General features: G+C 39.5%; 1 protein-coding gene across 1 annotated transcript in view; it reads left to right on the forward strand.

The window, feature by feature from the left end:
- Positions 1-20070, forward strand: part of srms (src-related kinase lacking C-terminal regulatory tyrosine and N-terminal myristylation sites) — a 66545-nt gene continuing 46475 nt past the window's right edge. The window contains exon 1 of the mRNA XM_043710454.2: positions 1-566. Within this exon, the coding sequence (XP_043566389.2) occupies positions 196-566 (371 nt within the window). The 5' untranslated portion in view covers positions 1-195. The remainder of the gene's footprint in view (positions 567-20070) is intronic.

Raw genomic sequence — 20070 nt, forward strand, 5'->3', positions numbered from 1 at the left:
GTACCTGCAGGAAGTAAACCATCCCCCTAAAAACCCAGTAAATGTACTTCAATGTAGTTTTAGTCCAAGGTGAAAGCACCGCGTCTGGATGAGTGGGTTCTCTGCCCTCTCTCTCTTTCAAGCCCCAACAAAACATTTCAGAGCAATTGCATGGAACTGGAGAAGTGCATCTGGAAAAGCTGCTGACGGATTGTGATGGAAAAGACCTTGCGGAGCTGCCTCCCGTGTCTGCGGGTGCTCTGGGACCGCCTTTGGCCCGAACCTCCGCCCGCGACCTCCCCTCCAGCTCGGCGTCAGGTTGCTGTTATCTCGGGTCCCTTGGTGGACTCCAAAGTGTCCGCCTTAAACCCAACCCCAGTGGCGCCTCGCAAACCAGGACTTGTCTACGCCGCACTGTACGATTTCCAGGCCAGGTCGCCAGAAGAGCTGTCCCTGAAACAGGGCGAGAAACTGAGAGTCCTCCGAGATGAAGGGGACTATCTGTTTGCACAGAAAGCCGCCGGTTCCGCCGAGGGTTTGGTTCCCACCAACTACGTGAAAATCGTTGAGAACTTTGCAAATGAACCGTAAGTAATTTTATTGGCAAATCTCCCACGTGTCCCGGTTTTCTCTTGTGTACATGTTAGTAAAATAAACCAGGCAGAAAGATAAACTTGCATTCATATAAGGCCATCAGGAAAAGGCCATTCAGTATGATCATGACTGATCTGATATTCCTTAAGTCCATTTTCCTACCTTTTCCCCATAACCCTTAACTCCCCTATTGATCAAGAATCTATCTCAGCCTTAAAAATACACAATGACTCTGCCCTCTCAGCTCCCTGTAGTAAGAAGTTTGCAAAATAAATTCCTCCTTTTCTCAGTGTTAAATCGGCACCCTCTTATTCTGGGTAAAAACAAGGACTGCAGATGCTGGAAACCAGAATCTAGATTAGAGTGGTGCTGGAAAAGCACAGCAGGTCAGGCAGCATCCTCTTATTCTGAACTATGCACTCTACTCTTAGACTCTCCCATGTGGGGAAACATCATCTCAGCATTTACCCTTAAGAACCCTGTATATTTCAATGAGATCATCTCTCCTTCTTCTAAACTCAGGTGAGTACAGTCCCAACCTGTTTAGCCTTTGCTCGTAAAACAATCCATCCATATCAGGGCTCATCCTAGTGAACTTTCTCTAAACTGACTCCAACAAAATTAGGACGTCAATTATCTAAATGAGACGAGCAGGGAGTATTTTGTTCGGATAATTGATCGTTCAGGTAACCGGAAACAAGCGGTAATTTATGACCGCTGGTTATCTGAACATTTCTCTGTTATCCAGCAATGCACACTATAACGCCGTTTAATGGATAACTGATCTATCATAATCAAACTGTAATTTATGAGTGCCGATTATCAAACATTTCTTGGTTATCTGGCAATGCACGCCATAATGCTGTTTAATTGATAACTGAATGCTGAGTTGCCTAATGCCATTTTTAAAGAACCTTTAAATCTTGTTCGGATAGTCCGAAATTCAGATAATCGAAGTTCTACTGTATATCTTTCCCAAAACTGCTCACAGTACTCTATATGTGGTGTCATCAGCACCTTGTACAGTAATGAGACTCCCCTGTCTTCTACCCAACCCTTTGAAATAAGGAATAGCATTGCATTTGCCTTCCTGAGAACCTGCTGCATTGCATACTAGATTTCTGTGTTTTGTGCATGGGTTTCCCCTGTAGACCCTGGGAATGTACTGTAGTCTGAAATTTCCTTCAGCGTTTGGTCAGAGATGTGCAATATCTGGACACAAGTTCAAAAAGTCAATGTTAGGACCTAAACAGGGCTGGTGCAAGAATATTGGGTGCCTGAGATGAACCTTCAGCCTCAGCAACACCCCCCACCCCTCCCAAATACATAAAGGTAATTTTCAAAATAATTTTTATGCCTAAGCATGAATAATATTTCAGTATTGACAATTGCAAATTTAATCTGAAGGAGATTATTATCATCCTGATTGTTCTTGATCACTGTTATACACTTTCCACAACTTATATGCTGGAAGAAATGCACATTACAAGAGGCAGTGTACACATTATAATATGATGCTGTGTATTCCTTTCTGGTTTATTCTGTGTGTAATTGGCACAGTCATTACAATAGAATGAGTTACATTCAATGATATTCTTTGATATTATTTACTGATTCACAGCTTTGGAATCATATTAGATGTTCAAATTTCTACAACCACCACATTAACGGAATGAGGAATATACTATGAAATTTTGGGAAAGGCTACAGTGTAAATACGTAGAAGCCTATATGTTTTTCAGTATCTGTGTGTGTGTGTCTCAATAGATATTGAGCTTTTATTTGCATTATCAAAGTCTCTTTGTTTACTTAAGTGGTTTGTTAGTTTGGTTTTTAGCTCCCCCAAACTTTTGCTGATCTAAGTGTCTGCCTAGTTTTACCAACTGGTTGCTCTGGGTATAAATGTGGGTAACATGCCTCTTGGATCAATGTTTGACCTGGCATCTTTTTGTACCTTAGCAAAAAATGACCTCTAAAACTGCTCCTGTGAAACCTTTGGGATGTTGTTACTATGTTAAAATGCTATATAAATACAACTCATTGTAAGTAGAGTGTGCCAAGATCTCATTCTGTAAGATGGTCTAAAGAATTATTAAATTGTTTTGTCCCGTTAACAAAAACAGAGTTAACGTTTTACATCCAGTGAGTCTTCAGAACCACTCTGAAGAAGGGTCACTGGACTAGAAACATTAACTCCATTGCTCTCCACAAATGCAGCCATACATGCTGAGTTTCTCCATCAATTTCTGTTTTTGTATCAGATTTCCAGAATCTGCAGTTCTTTATTTTAACTTCTCCCTTTTCCTGCCCAGTTAGAAATCCTTCCTTGTCTTTGCCCCTTCCTATATCTATAACCTTTTCCAACTCTACAACTCAAGATATCCGCTGTCATCTACATCTCATCAACCATTAGTCGCTGTAAATTCTGCTGCCAAGCCCCTAAGCCCTGAAAGTCTCACCTGAAACCTTTTAACCTGTCCTCCCCTTGAAAAGCTCTTTCAAACCTATCCCTTGACCAAAGATCTTCATTCTCCATTTGTAGCAACGTCAGATTCCTTAATGGAAGAAATATGTCACTTTAGAAATTTAAATGTGTTCCCAGCTGCAGCTTCTTGAACATGATGTGCCTAATGTGCATGAGTGATAGTTAAATGAGTTGAAACTGAATTCTTCTACAAATTTGAATGTTTATTCTTTGTCTACTTGGTTCTTTCCTAGGACCATGAAAAGCGACCTTCATTTGTGCTTAATTTGTGACTAGGTACATTCACAAGAAAGGATAGAATAGGAATGTATCAGACACATCTTTGAATCTAACATTCCAATTACATCCATTGGTAAATTCCAGAGTACTATATCAAAGTACAATATCAATGCATACTTCTCTTGAGGTACAGTCACTGTGATGTAAGCAAATGCAGCAGCCAGTGTGTGCACTGCAAAGTCTCTCAAACAAGTATCAGATATATGAAAATTAATTTGTATTTGCAGTTGTTCAATAGAAGATTGTCAGATAGAAGACTGGCAGAATTGATTCTAAGCAAGCCACAGTACTGAGACAGTAAAGTCATACTAGCAACATAATAAAATGTTTGGAATAATACTGTTATCACCACCTGAATTTTTTTTGAAGTAATGTTATTAGATTAGATTACATTACATTACAGTGTGGAAACAGGCCCTTCGGCCCAACAAGTCCACACCGACCCGCCGAAGCGCAACCCACCCATACCCCTACATTTACCCATTACCTAACACTATGGACAATTTAACATGGTCAATTCACCTGACCTGCACATCTTTGGACTGTGGGAGGAAACCGGAGCACCCGGAGGAAACCCACGCAGACACGGGGAGAATGTGCAAACTCCACACAGTCAGTCGCCTGAGGCGGGAATTGAACCCGGGTCTCAGGCGCTGTGAGGCAGCAGTGCTAACCACTGTGCCACCGTGCCACCCACGTGTTCAAAGAAGGTTGATTTTGGATTTTTCATTTTATATACAGGCCATCCTAGGTGAGCTTGTTTTATGTCAAGATCCAAATCCAACAGTATCTCGGTTGAAAGTGCTCAAATACTTCAAATCACTAGCCAGGGGATTTTTATCTCATTGATCTAGACTGAATTCAAACCAAGATCCACATTGGAAAGTCTTTTGGTTGACCCATCCCAGTACCTTAAATGAAAGTGTCGACTATGAAGAAAAAATGTCATCCAGGGCACTTATTCACTTAAACTTTCTCTTTCTTTTTTAGAAAAAAATGCTACCTTAGCATTGCAGACATACAACTCTACATAGGTGTGGAGTTAACCTTTCCAACAGGAAAGAACAAGCCTTGTGGATTATTAGGTTAAATGATAGAATGATAGACTATATGAACGTTAATCGACGTTTCGGGCATAAGCCCTTATGCCCGAAACGTCGATTCTCCTGTTCCCTGGATGCTGCCTGACCTGCTGCGCTTTTCCAGCAACACATTTTCAGCTCTGATCTCCAGCATCTGCAGTCCTCACTTTCTCCTCCTATATGAACGTTAAGGCAGATTTCTAGAATTGTGATTGTTAGATGTACACAACATCAAATAAGCTGCTAAAGAATTATTTTTCAAAATAAGCAAAACAGTTTTCTCCTCTATAAACATGCCTAAATGAAAAAGAATCTGAATTGGGTAGATGAAAAATAAATACAGAATTTGTTTCAGTAAGTTAGCCCCACAGATCTGCTCAGAAACTAACAATTCGACTGTCCTAGGATCTTTTATAAAGTCATGGAGTTGTACAGCATGGAAACCGACCCTTTGGTCCAACTTGTCCTTGCCGACCGGATATCCTAAATTAATCTAGTCCCATTTGCCAGCCCTTAGCCCATTTCCCTCTAAACCCTTCCTATTCATATATCCATATAGATTCCTTTTAAAGGTTGTAATTGTACCAGCATCCACCACCTCCTCTGGCAGCTTATTCTATACACACACCACCCACTGCATGAAAATGTTGCCCATCAGATCCCTTTTAAATCTTTCACCTCTCACCTTAAACCTATGCCCTCTACTTTTAGACTTCCCTACACCAGGAAAAAGACATTGGCTATTTATCCTAACCATGCCCCTCATAATTTATAAACCTCTGTGAGGTCACCCTCAGCCTCTGACACTCCAGTGAAAATAGTCCCAGTCTTTTCAGCCTCTCCCTACAGTTTAAACTATCCAGCTTCAGCAACATCCCTTTTCAGAATCCTTTCAAGTTTAGCATCGTTCTTATAAGAGAGAGACCAGACTTGAACACACTGTTCCAAAAGTATTCTGAACTAATATCCTATACAGCACAACATGACATCCTAACTCCCAAACTCAATGCATTGACTAATACAGATTAGGTGTGAAAATTAATGATATCTGATTGTGTTGTTGTCTTTCACTGTATCAATAACTACAATGATAGTCCTTGTAATTCTTTTGTGTGAAAGTGGCACCTAATCTGCATGTGGCAAGCTTTCACGAACTGCGATGTGATGATGGCCAGATGACCTCCTTTTTAATGCTGTTGACATTGATCACTGTATGAATAACTTGTTCTGTTTGTTTGTTTGTGTGTGTGTCTGTCTGTCTGCCTGCCTGATAGCAATGTCACTTGAAATTAATTTTAAATCCCAGGAAATACAATCCAGTATCACATGCTGCATTCATACATATAATAATAAAATGAAATGATTGCGATCTTAAATGTGGAAAGTTATTTGTAAGGTTTTTAATAATACATAAATACACATGATTAAGTGCTGGGAATAAGAATAAAAGTAATGGAAATTAACAATTTTTTAAAAAAATTCACTGTATTCCTTTAGTTTGCCAGAAAAGTAAGTTATTTCATTGAAGTTATAGAATCCCTACAGTGCTGAAAGAATTCATTTGAGTCTGCATCGACCATCCAAAAAGCAACCCACCCAGGCCCAGCATCCCCACCCTATCCCTGTAACTCTGCATTCATCATGGCTAATCCACCTAACCTACACATCCATGGACACTAGAGGACAATTTAGCATGTCCAATCCACCTAAAGTGCACATCTTTGGACTGAGCGAGCATACCCACATAAACACAGGGCAAGTGGGGAAACTCCACATAGAAAGTCTCCTGAGGCTGGAATCAAACCCAAATCCCTGGTGCTGTGAAGCAACAGTGATAACCACTGAACCAAAGTGCTGTCCCAACATTTTTGTTGACGTACCCTCTAAACCGCCTGTGATTGGCCTTCAACCAATAGGAGGGATAAAAGCTCCCTTCCTATCTGCCCTCCAACCTCCACAGTAGTCAGCAGGATTTGAATAAGAAAACCCCAGTTGTTTTCAAGTCCATCATCTTAACCACTCTACCATGACTACAGAATCAATCAGTTGAACTCAAGTTTTATTTTTCACCATGTGTGTATTTTACAACATCACAAAGAATTAAAAAAAAAACCTAGTCAGAGTTTATATAATCAATTCCCCTTTTTCTTGCAGTATTCATTTGATTTTTTAACTGATTAAAATTAGGACATCTGATGTTAATGATTGAGTCAGCTTCTGACTTTGGGCACCATGTCACAATTCTGCATTCACAAGTCAGGAGTTACATAAAGTTTTATCCAATTTCCCAATTTGTGTTTCAAATCTGTTCATACAGATCATTTGAGTTCATTTGAGTTCATTTGAATACAGTTCATTTGAGTAAATTTTGCATTTTCTAACAACCTGATCTTATGGAATTTGCAGTTAATTTTTTCAACTTGTTGGTAGTTGTATGTTATAGAAAACCATGACATTCTTCATTTGAATGCATGCTGCTACTCGCATGCAGAAATTCAACTACTTTCCAATTGTGACTTCGCAATGACCTTCCTTCCTGGCCTTTATGTTAGTAGTTTTCTTGGGCATCACCTCTTCTGTTTCCTTGAAAATCACTATAACCACCCAATCTTCAATTTTTATCAATAACTGCTTACTTTAATTCCTTGAATGTGTCAATTGCCCCTCATACCCTAGCAATCGTTATGATCGATTCTCCTGTTGTTTTGCTGGTTGTGTATACAGCGAAAGAGACTACTGGTCTCAGACTATGTTGATGTCTACTGATGTGTGACATTAGGTCAAGTCTCTGATTTGAATAATTGATTGGAAGTACTGCCTATGAAGCCATTGTTAGTGATGATTCTTGTCTTTGGCATTCTGCTACATTTGCTTGTCCTGAAGACATTTGATTCTGTCTTCCTCAAATGTTGAAAGCATTTGATGACATATTTTCCCATTCACGTCTGTCCAAGTTTGTTTAATTATACGTATTTGGGTAGCTTGCAAACAAGCTTGGCTGTCAGAATATCTTTACATTTAAGTTTGGGACATCAATACGCTCAATTGGTAGTAGAATGCTGCCATTGATCTGCAGGATTCTTCAATACAACAAAAACCAAAATTGATGGTCTGGCAGCATCTGTAGAGAGAAATCAGAGTTATGGTTTTGGTCCATGGACCCTTTTTCAGAATGTTTCTGATTTCTAGCATCTGTAGTTCTTTGATATTTGTGTTTAATCTTCAATACAAACCACAAGATCTATCCGGTGAAGTTGAGCTCTGATGAGCCTATGCTTTCTCCTCCTAATTTACAAGATCCTCAGTGTTACAAACGTTGTTTTGCCATCTGACGTTGCAAAGACATTGAAGATGGAATGCTTCCTGTTGCTTTTATATGATGCACTAAATCGTTCAAGTCTTGCACTATGAAGAGATGTTGCAGGAAGCTTGCATGGTAGGTGTTGATCTTTGTTCTCTGACAAACTCCACGTTCTTTCCAAAGTCTGTGAGTAAGCTTGCCAAGCAATGAACTTGCTTTTGTCAGGCAATTCTTGATTTTTGCCATCCAGCAGAATGTTATTGGATACTGCCAAGATAGGAAAATCTCCTCTCTGTACAGATGGATGCATTATTGATGATGACTGTGGGGCCTTGAAGTACCTGGCCAGGTACAAAAATTACAAAAGTAGCAATTTGGTCTTATTGTTAGACCAAAGTGTTCTGAAACTACGATAAAGTGATCAGTAAGCAGCTGTATATCCTCAAGTCTGATACAAGAGCACTCAGCTTCAGTCAAGCATTCACTTAGGAGTGTGAGCTTAAAGCTTTGCAAGTTGAAGATGTTGTCATCTGTCTTGAATTTAATGTTTACTTCTGTGTCATTATTTCTGGGTATGCGATGGAACATGCCTGAGAAATGTGTGGCAAACAGAGCGGGAGTTAAAGCTGTCTCCTACCTTGCCATTAAAAGATTAATTTCCACATTTCAACTTTAAATTGGTGTTTCCAACATTTAATAAGTAGGCCATTCAGCCCATCAAATCTGCTCCACCATTCAATGAGATCATGGCTGATTTGATAAGCCTCAACTCCATTTTCCTGACGGCAATCGATCCCTTACTAATAGAAATGTGTTTGCCTCAACGTTGAACATAACAAACAACTCAGTCACTGTACTAAAGCATTCTGCAATCACTCTGCATTGAACTACTAATATTGGATATTAATTGTTTGTTAAGTGTATAAATCATTCACTTTTTTTGTTGTATCTTTCAATGTTTTTGATATTGAATAACCAGTTTAAATTGCTGTTCCTTGCTTATACCTTTCAACACTGTGAAAGGAGTTTCAGTATGTAAAGAAAGTACAAATGAATGTGCTTCTTTTATGTAATTTCATCCTCAAACTAATAGCCCTACTTGTATTAGGAAGCCTGTCCAGCTAAGTTGAATGATGTTTGCAACAAGTTACTTTTTTGTTAGGATTTGAATGTTCATTTATTTTTCTCAATCATCTTAAGTCCATAAAATGTCAGACCATAAGTACGCCATTCAGCCCATCAAATCTGCTCCACCATTCAATGAGATCATGGCTGATTTGATAAGCCTCAACTCCATTTTCCTGACGGCAATCGATCCCTTACTAATAGAAATGTGTTTGCCTCAACGTTGAACATAACGAACAACCCAATCACTGTACTAAAGCATTCTGCAATCACTGTGCTCTGAGAGAAGAAAGTCCTCCTCATCTCTGTTCTCAACGAGCAATCTGAGTTTGAGATTATGGTGTCTGCTCCTAGACTCACCCACAAAGGGAAAACAACCTTTCAGCACCCACCCTGTTAAGAATCTTGTCTGTTTCAATAAGGTCTCCTCATAGGAAAATCCCTCCATACCTAAGATAACTCTAGTCAACCTTCACTTGCCTCCCTCCAATGCTAGTATATATTTCCTTTAGATAAAGAGACCAAAACTAATAGTTGTATTCTACAGATTAGATTAGATTAGATTACAGTGTGGAAACAGGCCCTTCTGCCCAACAAGTCCACACCGACCCGCCGAAGCGCAACCCACCCATACCCCTACATTTACCCCTTACCTAACACTACGGGCAATTTAGCATGGCCGATTCACCTGACCTGCACATCTTTTGGAGTGTGGGAGGAAACCGGAGCACCCGGAGGAAACCCACGCAGACACGGGGAGAACGTGCAAACTCCACACAGTCAGTCGCTTGAGTCGGGAATTGAACCCGGGTCTCAGGCGCTGTGAGGCAGCAGTGCTAACCACTGTGCCACCATGCCGCCCACAAATTTAAATTTATGCATTTAAATTATCACTGTACCCTGATGAAGGATCACTGAACCCAAAACATTCATTCTGCTTTCTCTGAACAGATGTTGCCAGACCTGCTGTGTTTCTCCAGAAATTCTGATTTTGTTTCAGATTTCTGGCATCTGGAGTTCTTTGTTTTATATCATTATATTCTAGATTCATTCTAACTAGTGCTTTGGATAGTTTTAGCAAGACTTCCCAATATTTATACTCCATTCTCTTTGAAGTAAAGGCATTAATTCCTTTTGCCTTCTCCATTACCTGCTGAACATTTTGCAATCATGCACAAGGACTTTCTACAGTCTTTCTCAATTTAAATAATATTCAGCTCTTCTGTTCTCTCTGCTGAAGTGCATAACTTGTCATTCTCCTACATGTGTTTCCATCATTTTTGTCTAGTTACTCAACCTGTCTATATCCCTCTGTAAAGTTGTCATTCTCACCACTTGCCTTCCCACTTGCTCTGTGTCATCTGCAAACTTGGCAATAGTATATTCATTTTCCTCATTGAAGTCAATGTAAATTGCAAAGAATGTGGCCTCACAGTACTGACCTCCGTGGGACTCCATGATTGTAGGTTGCCAATCTGAAATTGCCTCCCATATCCCAATTCTCTGTCTTCTATTAGATAGTCAATGCCCTATCCATGCTAAAACACTACCCCAAAAACTATGTGTTCTTATTTTATTAAATAGATTCACGTGGTATCTTACTGAATGCCATTCGGATATCCAAATATATTACATCTACTGCTTCCACTTTATCTATCCAGCTTGTTACTTCCATAAAACTTTCTAAAACATTTGTCAGGTATGATTTTCTACTCATGAAGCCATGCTGACTCTGCTTAATTATATTTTTGTGTTTCTAAATTCTCTTTGATAATAGACTCTAACATATTACTAATGACAGGCGTTAAGATAATTGGCCTGTCATTGCTTTTCTTTTGTTCTCTCCCTTTTTGAATGAGTGTGTTACATTGGCAGTGTTCCATTCATCTGTTAAGAATTCATGAAAACCTACTACCAGTACATCCACTATCTCCGCTGCTACTTCCTTGAATATCCTAAGATGTAACCAATCAGGTCCTGGGACCGATCAACCTTTAACTCCATTTGCTTCCATAGTATTATTCTCCAGTACCAATCTTGAACCTTCTTCCTTAATTTAAATTGACAGGTTTACCTCAAAATTACAATTGTTGAATTATTTTATTTGTGCCCATTTCTGTATCTCCACCCTAAACACATGTAGCAATACTGACAGGAGAAATTACACTTCAATTAAGAAAGAAAACTATACAAAAGATGAACAAACAATAGTGGCATTGTCCCTTTCCTGACATCCAACTTTCAGATTTTAGTATAATTGCTGGATATTTCATTGTGTACATTCAGATTATAAAAGTGTTATGTAATTGTTTAGATTATATTGATATATTTTCAGAACTGATGTAAAGGATACACATGCTTAGACTTAGATTGTTCCATATGTTACGACACGAGGGAAAACCATGTGCTAATTTAAACCAGCAACACAGAAAAGATTCACCACGTGCTATAATCTGTTAAAATTCAAGAGGCAAAGAACTATCCCAAAAGTCACTATTTAAAGTAAAAGTTAACAACTTTTTTTAAAGTCTAACAGAGAATAATTAACTAACAACTATTTACAACTCCTTTCTCTAAATCTATCATTTACCTTCCACTGAACAATAATGGTCCAATAAAAAAATCCCGATTACGAGTTACAAAAAAAAAATCACGTTTCAAAACCAGTCAGCTTGCCGAGTGTCCTCTGTAGATTTTCCCTCTGTCTTCTTTTCTTCTTCTTAGGGATTCTGTTTCACAAGTTGCTGACAGGTAAAGGTACCTTCTGAGAGAGTTGTTCTGCAGGCAGCCTGTATTTGTTGGTCGCTTGACAGTTCTCTTTGCTGCTCTGGATAACTGTTCAAAATGTCTGATATTTATACCTCAAAACATCAGATCGTTTCATTGATTTTAATATTGTCAAAATACTAAATTCAAACTTGATTGGAGTTTGGTATCTTGGGGCATAATTTAAACTGATTGACCAAATTTGAATTTGTTTTTGTCTCCAGGCAAGCCAGCCACTCTAGCTGTTTTTCTCCAAATGTTACATTGTTACCTTGTTTAGAACACTTTACTGTGTCAGGTAGTTCTGCTAGCTTTTCAACTCTCTTAAACGTACAGTACACCTCTACACCTTCATAACACATAATTGTTAGTTACTGCTGTTTCACATATCATTCATTCTTCCACTTCATTCACACTAAAACTCACAATTAAAAGGTTCATGCAAGACTGCCCTCAACAACCAGACACGGAGACCGTATCCACTGCAGTGGCCTTCCCTTCTCATCAGATGTTAAACTGTTTGGGTCTCCAACTGAGAAACAGGAAAGGGTAAGGTTCCAGAGGGACATGTGCCTCTCTGTCTCCTTTGCTTCAACGAAAGCAATTCCTTTCCTTTGGGAGTTTAGTGCCTGCAGATTCTGTGACCTGGCTTAAACTAGTTTTTAAAATCATTGTCTGGGACCAAACAATGTTCAAGGTAATCTATTTAAGCACACATTGTTGGCCACACACAGCAACCATTTCATGCTAGCAGTCTGTGGGTCTCAGGGCTCTCTGAACTACTGTGATCCTTCTGTGTTAACCACATTTGAATTGCAGCTGCTTCAACTTTACTATGGAAGTTTGGAATTTAAAAATGACTGCCCCATCTGTAAATAATGTGTTAATATGTTTTAGCTTTAAAGTTACATTGTCACTCTGACCCAGTAACTTGAATCTTTAAATCTAGGTCATGATTCTCAGCCCTGTAGCTTTATTGGATGATTTTAGATTAATCATCAAATCTCTCCAAACTTCTCAGTTTCCTTTTCTCCCCCTTTGGAATTCAAATCATTTAAATATATCTGTTTCTAAATCTGATTTAGCAACATCTGAAATTAAAATATATCAATTAATCTCGAGACTATGGTAAGAATCAGAATCCTGAATCCTAAAACTTTGCAGTATGTTTTTAACTCCAAGATCTGCCCAATCCAGTGCAAAGTCATTTAAATACTCTGAATATTTTGAATTCCCTTTGATTCTAAATCCTGAGTTATATTTCAAACACAATAACATCACATACATGGAATGTGTCTTTTGTTCACACAAAAGAATAGCAGGTAATAAAACAGAAAATTCAGAAGAAACTCAGCAGGTCTGGAAGCATCTCTGTAGAGAGACAGAAAGAGAGTTAATATTTTAGAACGAAGAACAAAGAAAATTTACAGCACAGGAACAGGCCATACAGCCCTGCAAGCCTGTGCCAATCAAAATCCACTGTCTAAACTTATCGTCCAATTCCTAAGGATCTGTATCCCTCTGCTCCCCGCCTACTCATGCATCTGTCCAGACACACCTTAAATGAATCTACCGTGCCTGCCTCTACTACCTCTGCTGGCAACACATTCCAGGCACATACCACCCTCTGTGTAAAGTATTTTCCACATGTATCCCCCTTAAACCTTTCTCCTCTCACCTTGAACACCATGACCTCTCATTATTGAATCCCTCACCCTGGGGAAAAGCTTATCTCCATCCACACTGTCTAAACCCTTCATGGTTTTGTAGACCTCAATCAGGTACCCCCTCAATCTCCTTTTTTCTCATGAAAACAATCCTAAACTACTTCCATAACTAGTACTTTCCATCCCAGGCAACATCCTTGTAAACCTTCTCTGCACCCTTTCCAAAGCGTCCACATCCTTTTGGTAATGTGGCGACCAGAACTATACACAGTATTCTAAATGCGGCCCAACCAAAGTCTTGTACAATTTTAACATGACCTGCCAGCTCTTATACTCAACACCCTGTCCGATGAAGGCAAACATACCATATGCCTTCTTGACCACTCTATCCACCTGTGCAGCCACCTTCAGGGTACAATGGATCTGAATTCCAAATCTCTCTGCTCATCAACTTTGCCCAAGGCTCTTTCGTTTACAGTATAGTTCGCTCTAGAATTAGACCTTCCAAAATGCATCACCTCACATTTGCCTGGTTGGAACTCCATCTTCCACTTCTCTGCCCAACTCTCTGGTCCATCTATATCCTCCTGTATTCTTTGACAGTACCCTATGCCTTCTGCTACTCCACCAATCTTCGTGTCATCTGAAAACTTACTGATCAGACCACCAATGCCCTCTTCCAGATTGTTTATGTATATCACAAACAATATTGGCCCCAGCACTGATCCTGTGGAACAACCCTAGTCTCCTTTCTCCATTTCAAGAAACTCCCATCAACTATTGCTCTGTCTCCTGTTGCTCAACCAGTTCTTTATCCACCTAGCTAGAACACCCTGCACACTATGTGACTTCACCTTCTCCATTAGACTACCATGGGGAATCTTATCAAATGCCTTGCTAAAGTCCATGTATATGACATCCACAGCCCTTCCTTGATCTATCAACTTGGTCACTTCCTCAAAAAACTCTAATAAGTTGGTAAGGCATGATCTCCCCCGCACTAAACCATGTTGTCTATCACTGATAAGCCCATTCTCTTGCAAATATAAATAGATCCTATCCCTCAGTACCTTCTCCAGCAACTTTCCCACCACTGACGTCAGGCTCACTGGTCTGTAGTTACCCGGAATATCCCTACGACCCATCTTGAACAGGGGGACAACATCAGCAACTCTCCAGTCCTCCGGCACTTTATCTGTGTTTAAGGATGCTACAAAGATATCTGTCAGAGTCCCAGCTATTTCCTCTCTTGCTTCCCTCAGCAACCAGGGATAGATCCCATCCGGTCCTGAGGATTTGAAAATGTGTTGCTGGAAAAGCGCAGCAGGTCAGGCAGCATCCAAGGAACAGGAGAATCGATGTTTCGGGCATAAGCCCTTCTTCAGGATTCCTGAAGAAGGGCTTATGCCCGAAACGTCGATTCTCCTGTTCCTTGGATGTTGCCTGACCTGCTGCGCTTTTCCAGCAACACATTTTCAGCTCTGATCTCCAGCATCTGCAGCCCTCACTTTGGTCCTGAGGATTTGTCAACCTTAATATCCCATAGCCTAATCAACACATCCTCCCTCCTTATGTCAACGTGATTCAGAGTAAACACACTTCTATCTCTAATCTCAGCATTCATCATGTCCCTCTCCTCAGTGAACACTGATGCAAAGTAATCATTGAGAATCTCACCCATTTTCTCAGGTTCGACACACAATCTTCCTTCTTTCCGTATCCTTTAGTGGACCAACCCTTTCTCTAGTTATCCTCTTGCTTCTTATATATGAATAAAAGGCCTTAGGATTCTCCTTAATTCTGCTTGCTAAAGTTATTTCATTATGACTTTTAGCCGCATGATTCCTAGTTTAAGATTGGTCCTACTCTCCCAATATTCCTCCAAGGCCTGTTCTGTTCTTAGCTGCCTCGACCTTATGTATGCTTCCCCTTTCCTCTTGGCTAGATGCACAATTTCTCCTGTCGTCCACAGTTCACAAATCTTGCCTTTCCTATCACTTGTTTTAAGTCTGAAATAACACTATTTCAGAAAACATTGAGCATTTTCTGTTTTTATTCCAGCTTTACAGCATCTGCAGTATTTTGCTGTTCTAAGAAGAGCAGATGCATTCGGGGAAGGTAAATAACAACTAAATAGCAAACTGCTTTAAGATGATTACAAAACAGGCCACATAATGCTAAACCATTTTTAAGCGATATAGACACTGGCCTGCAATCCACTCAATTCCAAAGGCTATTTGTCCAGTCTATCTCTTTCACTCAAGAATAGAACAAAAAAACTGTTTCAACACAGTATTAGAGATTCAGCAGCAGCTTTTCACAGTCAGTCTCTGGCAAATATTATGAACTTGTTGATAAATGTTCCTACTTCTGAAATGCACAGCCCCTTAAACCCAAGTTTTCATCTCATTCCCCAGGTACCTTAAGCCCTTCTTCTTATCCTTTGTCAGGGCAGAGTGATTCCCCTCATGAAGGGTCGACAGCAACAACCTATTCTCTTCTCTCTTTAAAACTGTGGGTCTCCACCTTTTGATCAATCAGGAAAGTGGCCATAAAGCTCTTATCCTTGTGTCAGTTTCCCTATTCCTAAAACTAGATTTCCAGTCTATTGGAAGTGGATGGGATTACAGATTCCTTTTCTAACATTCCAATGCCTTTTTTATCTGTCTTGGAAAGAAAGCTTTCTTTTTTCCCACTTGGTATCAACACACAATTGACACTCTCTTTTGCCATAACTTACCAGTAAAACTACTAATGATTCTGTTACATAATAAATGTCGTCCCTGGTAACATACTTAGAGACTGCAAATTCTGAGCCTTTCCTGCACAGCTTTGTTCCACCTCTGCTACAACCAAATGTCTCTTGCCTTTTTTCCCTCTTTCCTTGATGTGTTTGCATAATAAAGCATCAGGAACTGCATTTTCCCAGACCACTGATCTGTTCTACATTTCTGCATCATCCTGCTCTTCATTCACCTTTTCCTGTCTGCAGGAGATTCTCTGTCCTGTCAAATCTGGTATCCCAGTTATAATTCCAACTGTCTGTACTTTTCCTTCAACTGCTTAAACTTTGTTTGATAAGACTGCTTTGACTTTCTGTTTCTATGGATTATCTACTGTTCTGTTTCATGGAGAGGATTGTCCAAAGTCTCCACAATCTGGATCTAACCTAGAAACAAAAATAGAAACTGCTGGAGAAGCTCAGCAGGGCTGGCAGCATCTGTGGAGAACACCTGAGAAGAGTCACTCAACCCAAAACATTAACTCTGATTTCTCTCCACAGATGTTGCCAGACCTGCTGAGCTTTTCCAACCATTTCTATTTTTGTCTCTGATTTACTGCATCCTCAGTTCTTTCTGTTTTTATTTAGTATCTAACCTAGAATGCTTCTACCACCAAACAAAGTAAGCAATGCTTTCTCATCACCCAATCTCTCATTTTTGTTATATAATTGTCTAGTTGCTGCTTTTAACTTGCATAAAGTTAATACAACTTTGCTCAGACACACTTCACATCCATTCATGTTTACTAGCATCTAACACTGAGACTAAACACCAACATTGACACATCACAAGGACACATTTTCCTATTTTTTGTCTTTTTCACAGCATTCTAGACTCGGTGGTACTCCCAAGGTAACTTCTAACCTTTCCCTCACCCCTGTTTCTGTATCCCACCAGATTTTTTTGTGCATCCAATAGTTTCCCAGGATTCTAACCCTTTTGTTCCAGAATTTTGTTCTGTTATTCAAGCAAAATTTAGTTTATCCTCTGACAGGCTTCCAACTAAATGTATTGTTTCCAAACATTAAAGACTTTCCAGACAATAAAAATGTCAATAATCTCAGCAACCACCGCCATGTGTGACTTCTCCTTATTTCCACGGCTGTTTACCAGTCCTGTTTTGTAGTGATTCTGCCTTTCTCACACAATGGTTCTTGATCTACCTTTGGAGGTGCTGATTTAACAGAATCTACATGGTAGTTTTGGATACAGCACACTCTCCTTTTTCTTCTTCCATGCTACCATCTCCAACTTCGATCTAATTGGTAGTTCAGCTGGTTGCAAGACGAACAACCTGCCTATAGTGATAGATAAAGTTACTCCCATTCTTGGTATGTCTGATCATCCAACCTCCTGGTAATCAATAGCTCACCCTGTTTGCAATTCCAATTATCATAAAGCTTCAAATGGGACTCAAAATGGAGAAGGTTGCAGGTTCAAATAAGGCAAAGGTTTTATTTTGGCCTATGCATCTGGAGATAAAGCTTGATAGAAATTGTACAACAAATGAAAGTTTGTGTACCATTTGTCCCATGACCATAAACCATACAAGAGGATCACTGTATCGACGTCTCTTTAGAAGCTTGAACCAGTCACAATTGTGATAAATACTTTCCATTGTAAGGCTAGTCAAGCTAGTGCTATGTAACAAGTAAATCTCTGTTACATTGACAATTTTCTATTTTTATACGCATTATCGTGGTCATTTCTCTTCGTATAGCTAATGGCTCCTATATTCCCTATGTTCTCATCTTAGTTCCAGGGTATCTCTGCAGGAGTTCTTCAGGGTGGTGTCCTAGACCCAACCATCTTCAGCTGCTTCATTAATGACCTTCCCTCCAGCAGTTAAAGATTGGGATGTTCACTGATAGTTCCACAGTGTTCAGCAAAACTCACGACACGTCAGATACTAGAACAATCCCTGTCCAAATGTAGCAAGACCTGGAGAATATCTAGGTTAGGGATGCATAATAAATGCTGGCCCAGGCAGCAATACCCATATACCCTGAATGAATGTGTATTTCTGAATTAAACGTCCACTCAATATGCTTTATTTTAATCCTTAAAGCCTTAACCAAGTGTCACTCAACACTAACCTCCCAGCGCGCTATGTATCTATGTGCCCTTCTATGTCTATCCAGTTATTCAGATAATTTCTGTACTAATGGCTCTCATGACCGACAACAAATGGACTGAAGTGGTTCACGAAGGCAGCTCACCACCACCTTTTCAAGGACATCAAGGGATCACCTCGTCAGCAAATGATTGAAAGAAAGCCTTCCCACCATTCCACTGTCAGTCCCCCCAGTTGATGCCTGACATCCTTCGAGCCCAGTCTGTTGCTGCCACATAAGGTGTGATATTCAAACCTGTGGTGTGAAGGATCAAAGCTGTTCCAGAAAGTCCTGCAAGGCCACTTGCAGTGTCCCCCAAGTGGATTTCAGAAGTTTTCCACCAGCCATTCTGCAGCTATTGTGGTTACACATGTCCACGACCTTTAGCACCTCTGGACTCTCAATACAGACATCAATATTGCTACAAAGCCCAATTTTACTGTCCGTGTTAAATAATAACAGTGCAACATTGAATAATGTCACATCAAGGACAAACAGTAAAAGATTAACAGCAAAGGTGCTTTATCTGAATGTATAAGTGTTCATAGCAAGTTTAATTAGCACAAATGGTGATAAATAGTTTTGATCTGATATCCATTCCGGAGATGTGATTGCTTTGTGAGCAAAGCTGAAAACTAAATATTCCAAGTTACTTTATTTTTAACATGTATAAATAAAGTGGATAGAAAGGGGTGGAGGTAGCCTTCATGAGGAAAGTCATGAGTGAGGATTTTGGCTCAGATCAGAAACAGTATGGATGAAGAAAAAAAGTCAGAAGGTGTCGTCTATAGGTCACCTACTGCTGAGGAGAGAAGTGGTCTATGTAACAAAAGCAGTGCAATAATTGTCAGCACATTTTCTCTTCATAAAATCTGAACAAACCAAAGTGGCAAAAGTCATTTGGAGGATAGATTCTCCTTTCGGCTATTGACTCTTTGTCCAGAATTTTCAAGAGCTTCTCAGTGAATGATATAGTACCATTTTTGTTAATATCAGGTCATTCACATGCAACTTTTTCCACCCAGGATGGTTTGTATGTGGAATGAACTGCCTGAGGAAGTGGTCGATGCAAATACAGTTACATCATTTAAAAGACATTTGGATAAGTTCATGAATAGAAAAGATTTAGAAGGATATAGGCCAATTATAGACAAGTGGGACTAATTCAGTTTGGGAAACATGACCGATATGGACAAGTTGGACTGAAGGGGTCTGTTTCAATGCTCTATGTTTCAGTACTCTATGACTCTATAATTCAGTTGAAGTGAACTTCCTATATTTATTATAGTAATGTATCGACAGAAGACAGCAGCTAACTCACACAAGTAGTGGAGTTAATTTGTGATGCTTTTCGGCTGTTTATTTTCTGTGTAGACAGTTAAGGTGTGCAGGAGAATTTGTGCATAAGTTCCTTTAAGTTCCAGAAACCAGCATAATTTGGGTATACTATAAATGAGAAAACTTTGATGCTTTTTCTCAGAATTTAGGAATAAGGGTCTCTTGTAATTTATCAATTTTTGCAGAGCTCTCCAGAAGTGTACTGATGTTTACAATGTTTGTGGGATAATGAATCAGTTTTCCAGGAAATGTTCTGAAAATGTATCTTCCTTTTTTAAGGATTTCCTGAAATCATGACAATATACGCAATAGCTTCCCAACAAAGTTCCTAGGAATATTTTACACCTTGCAAGTGGATCCACATGAGTATTCCCATATTTACAATGGGGTCTTATGATTTCTTTGTTTATAAGAGGTACCTTCAAATTTCTCAGTATTTAACTGATTTATGGGAGGCATCAGTACTTATGAAAATTGTTGGGAATGTGACATGATCTACAAAGGTTTTTGACAACAGGTCAGTGCTTGGGGGAGTTGCCAGTAGTTTATTAATATCT

Source organism: Chiloscyllium plagiosum, unplaced genomic scaffold (assembly GCF_037043375.1).
Source record: "Chiloscyllium plagiosum isolate Xiang-an unplaced genomic scaffold, Cpla_swu_hap1 HiC_scaffold_15, whole genome shotgun sequence".
In the NCBI taxonomy this organism is placed as follows: domain Eukaryota; kingdom Metazoa; phylum Chordata; class Chondrichthyes; order Orectolobiformes; family Hemiscylliidae; genus Chiloscyllium; species Chiloscyllium plagiosum.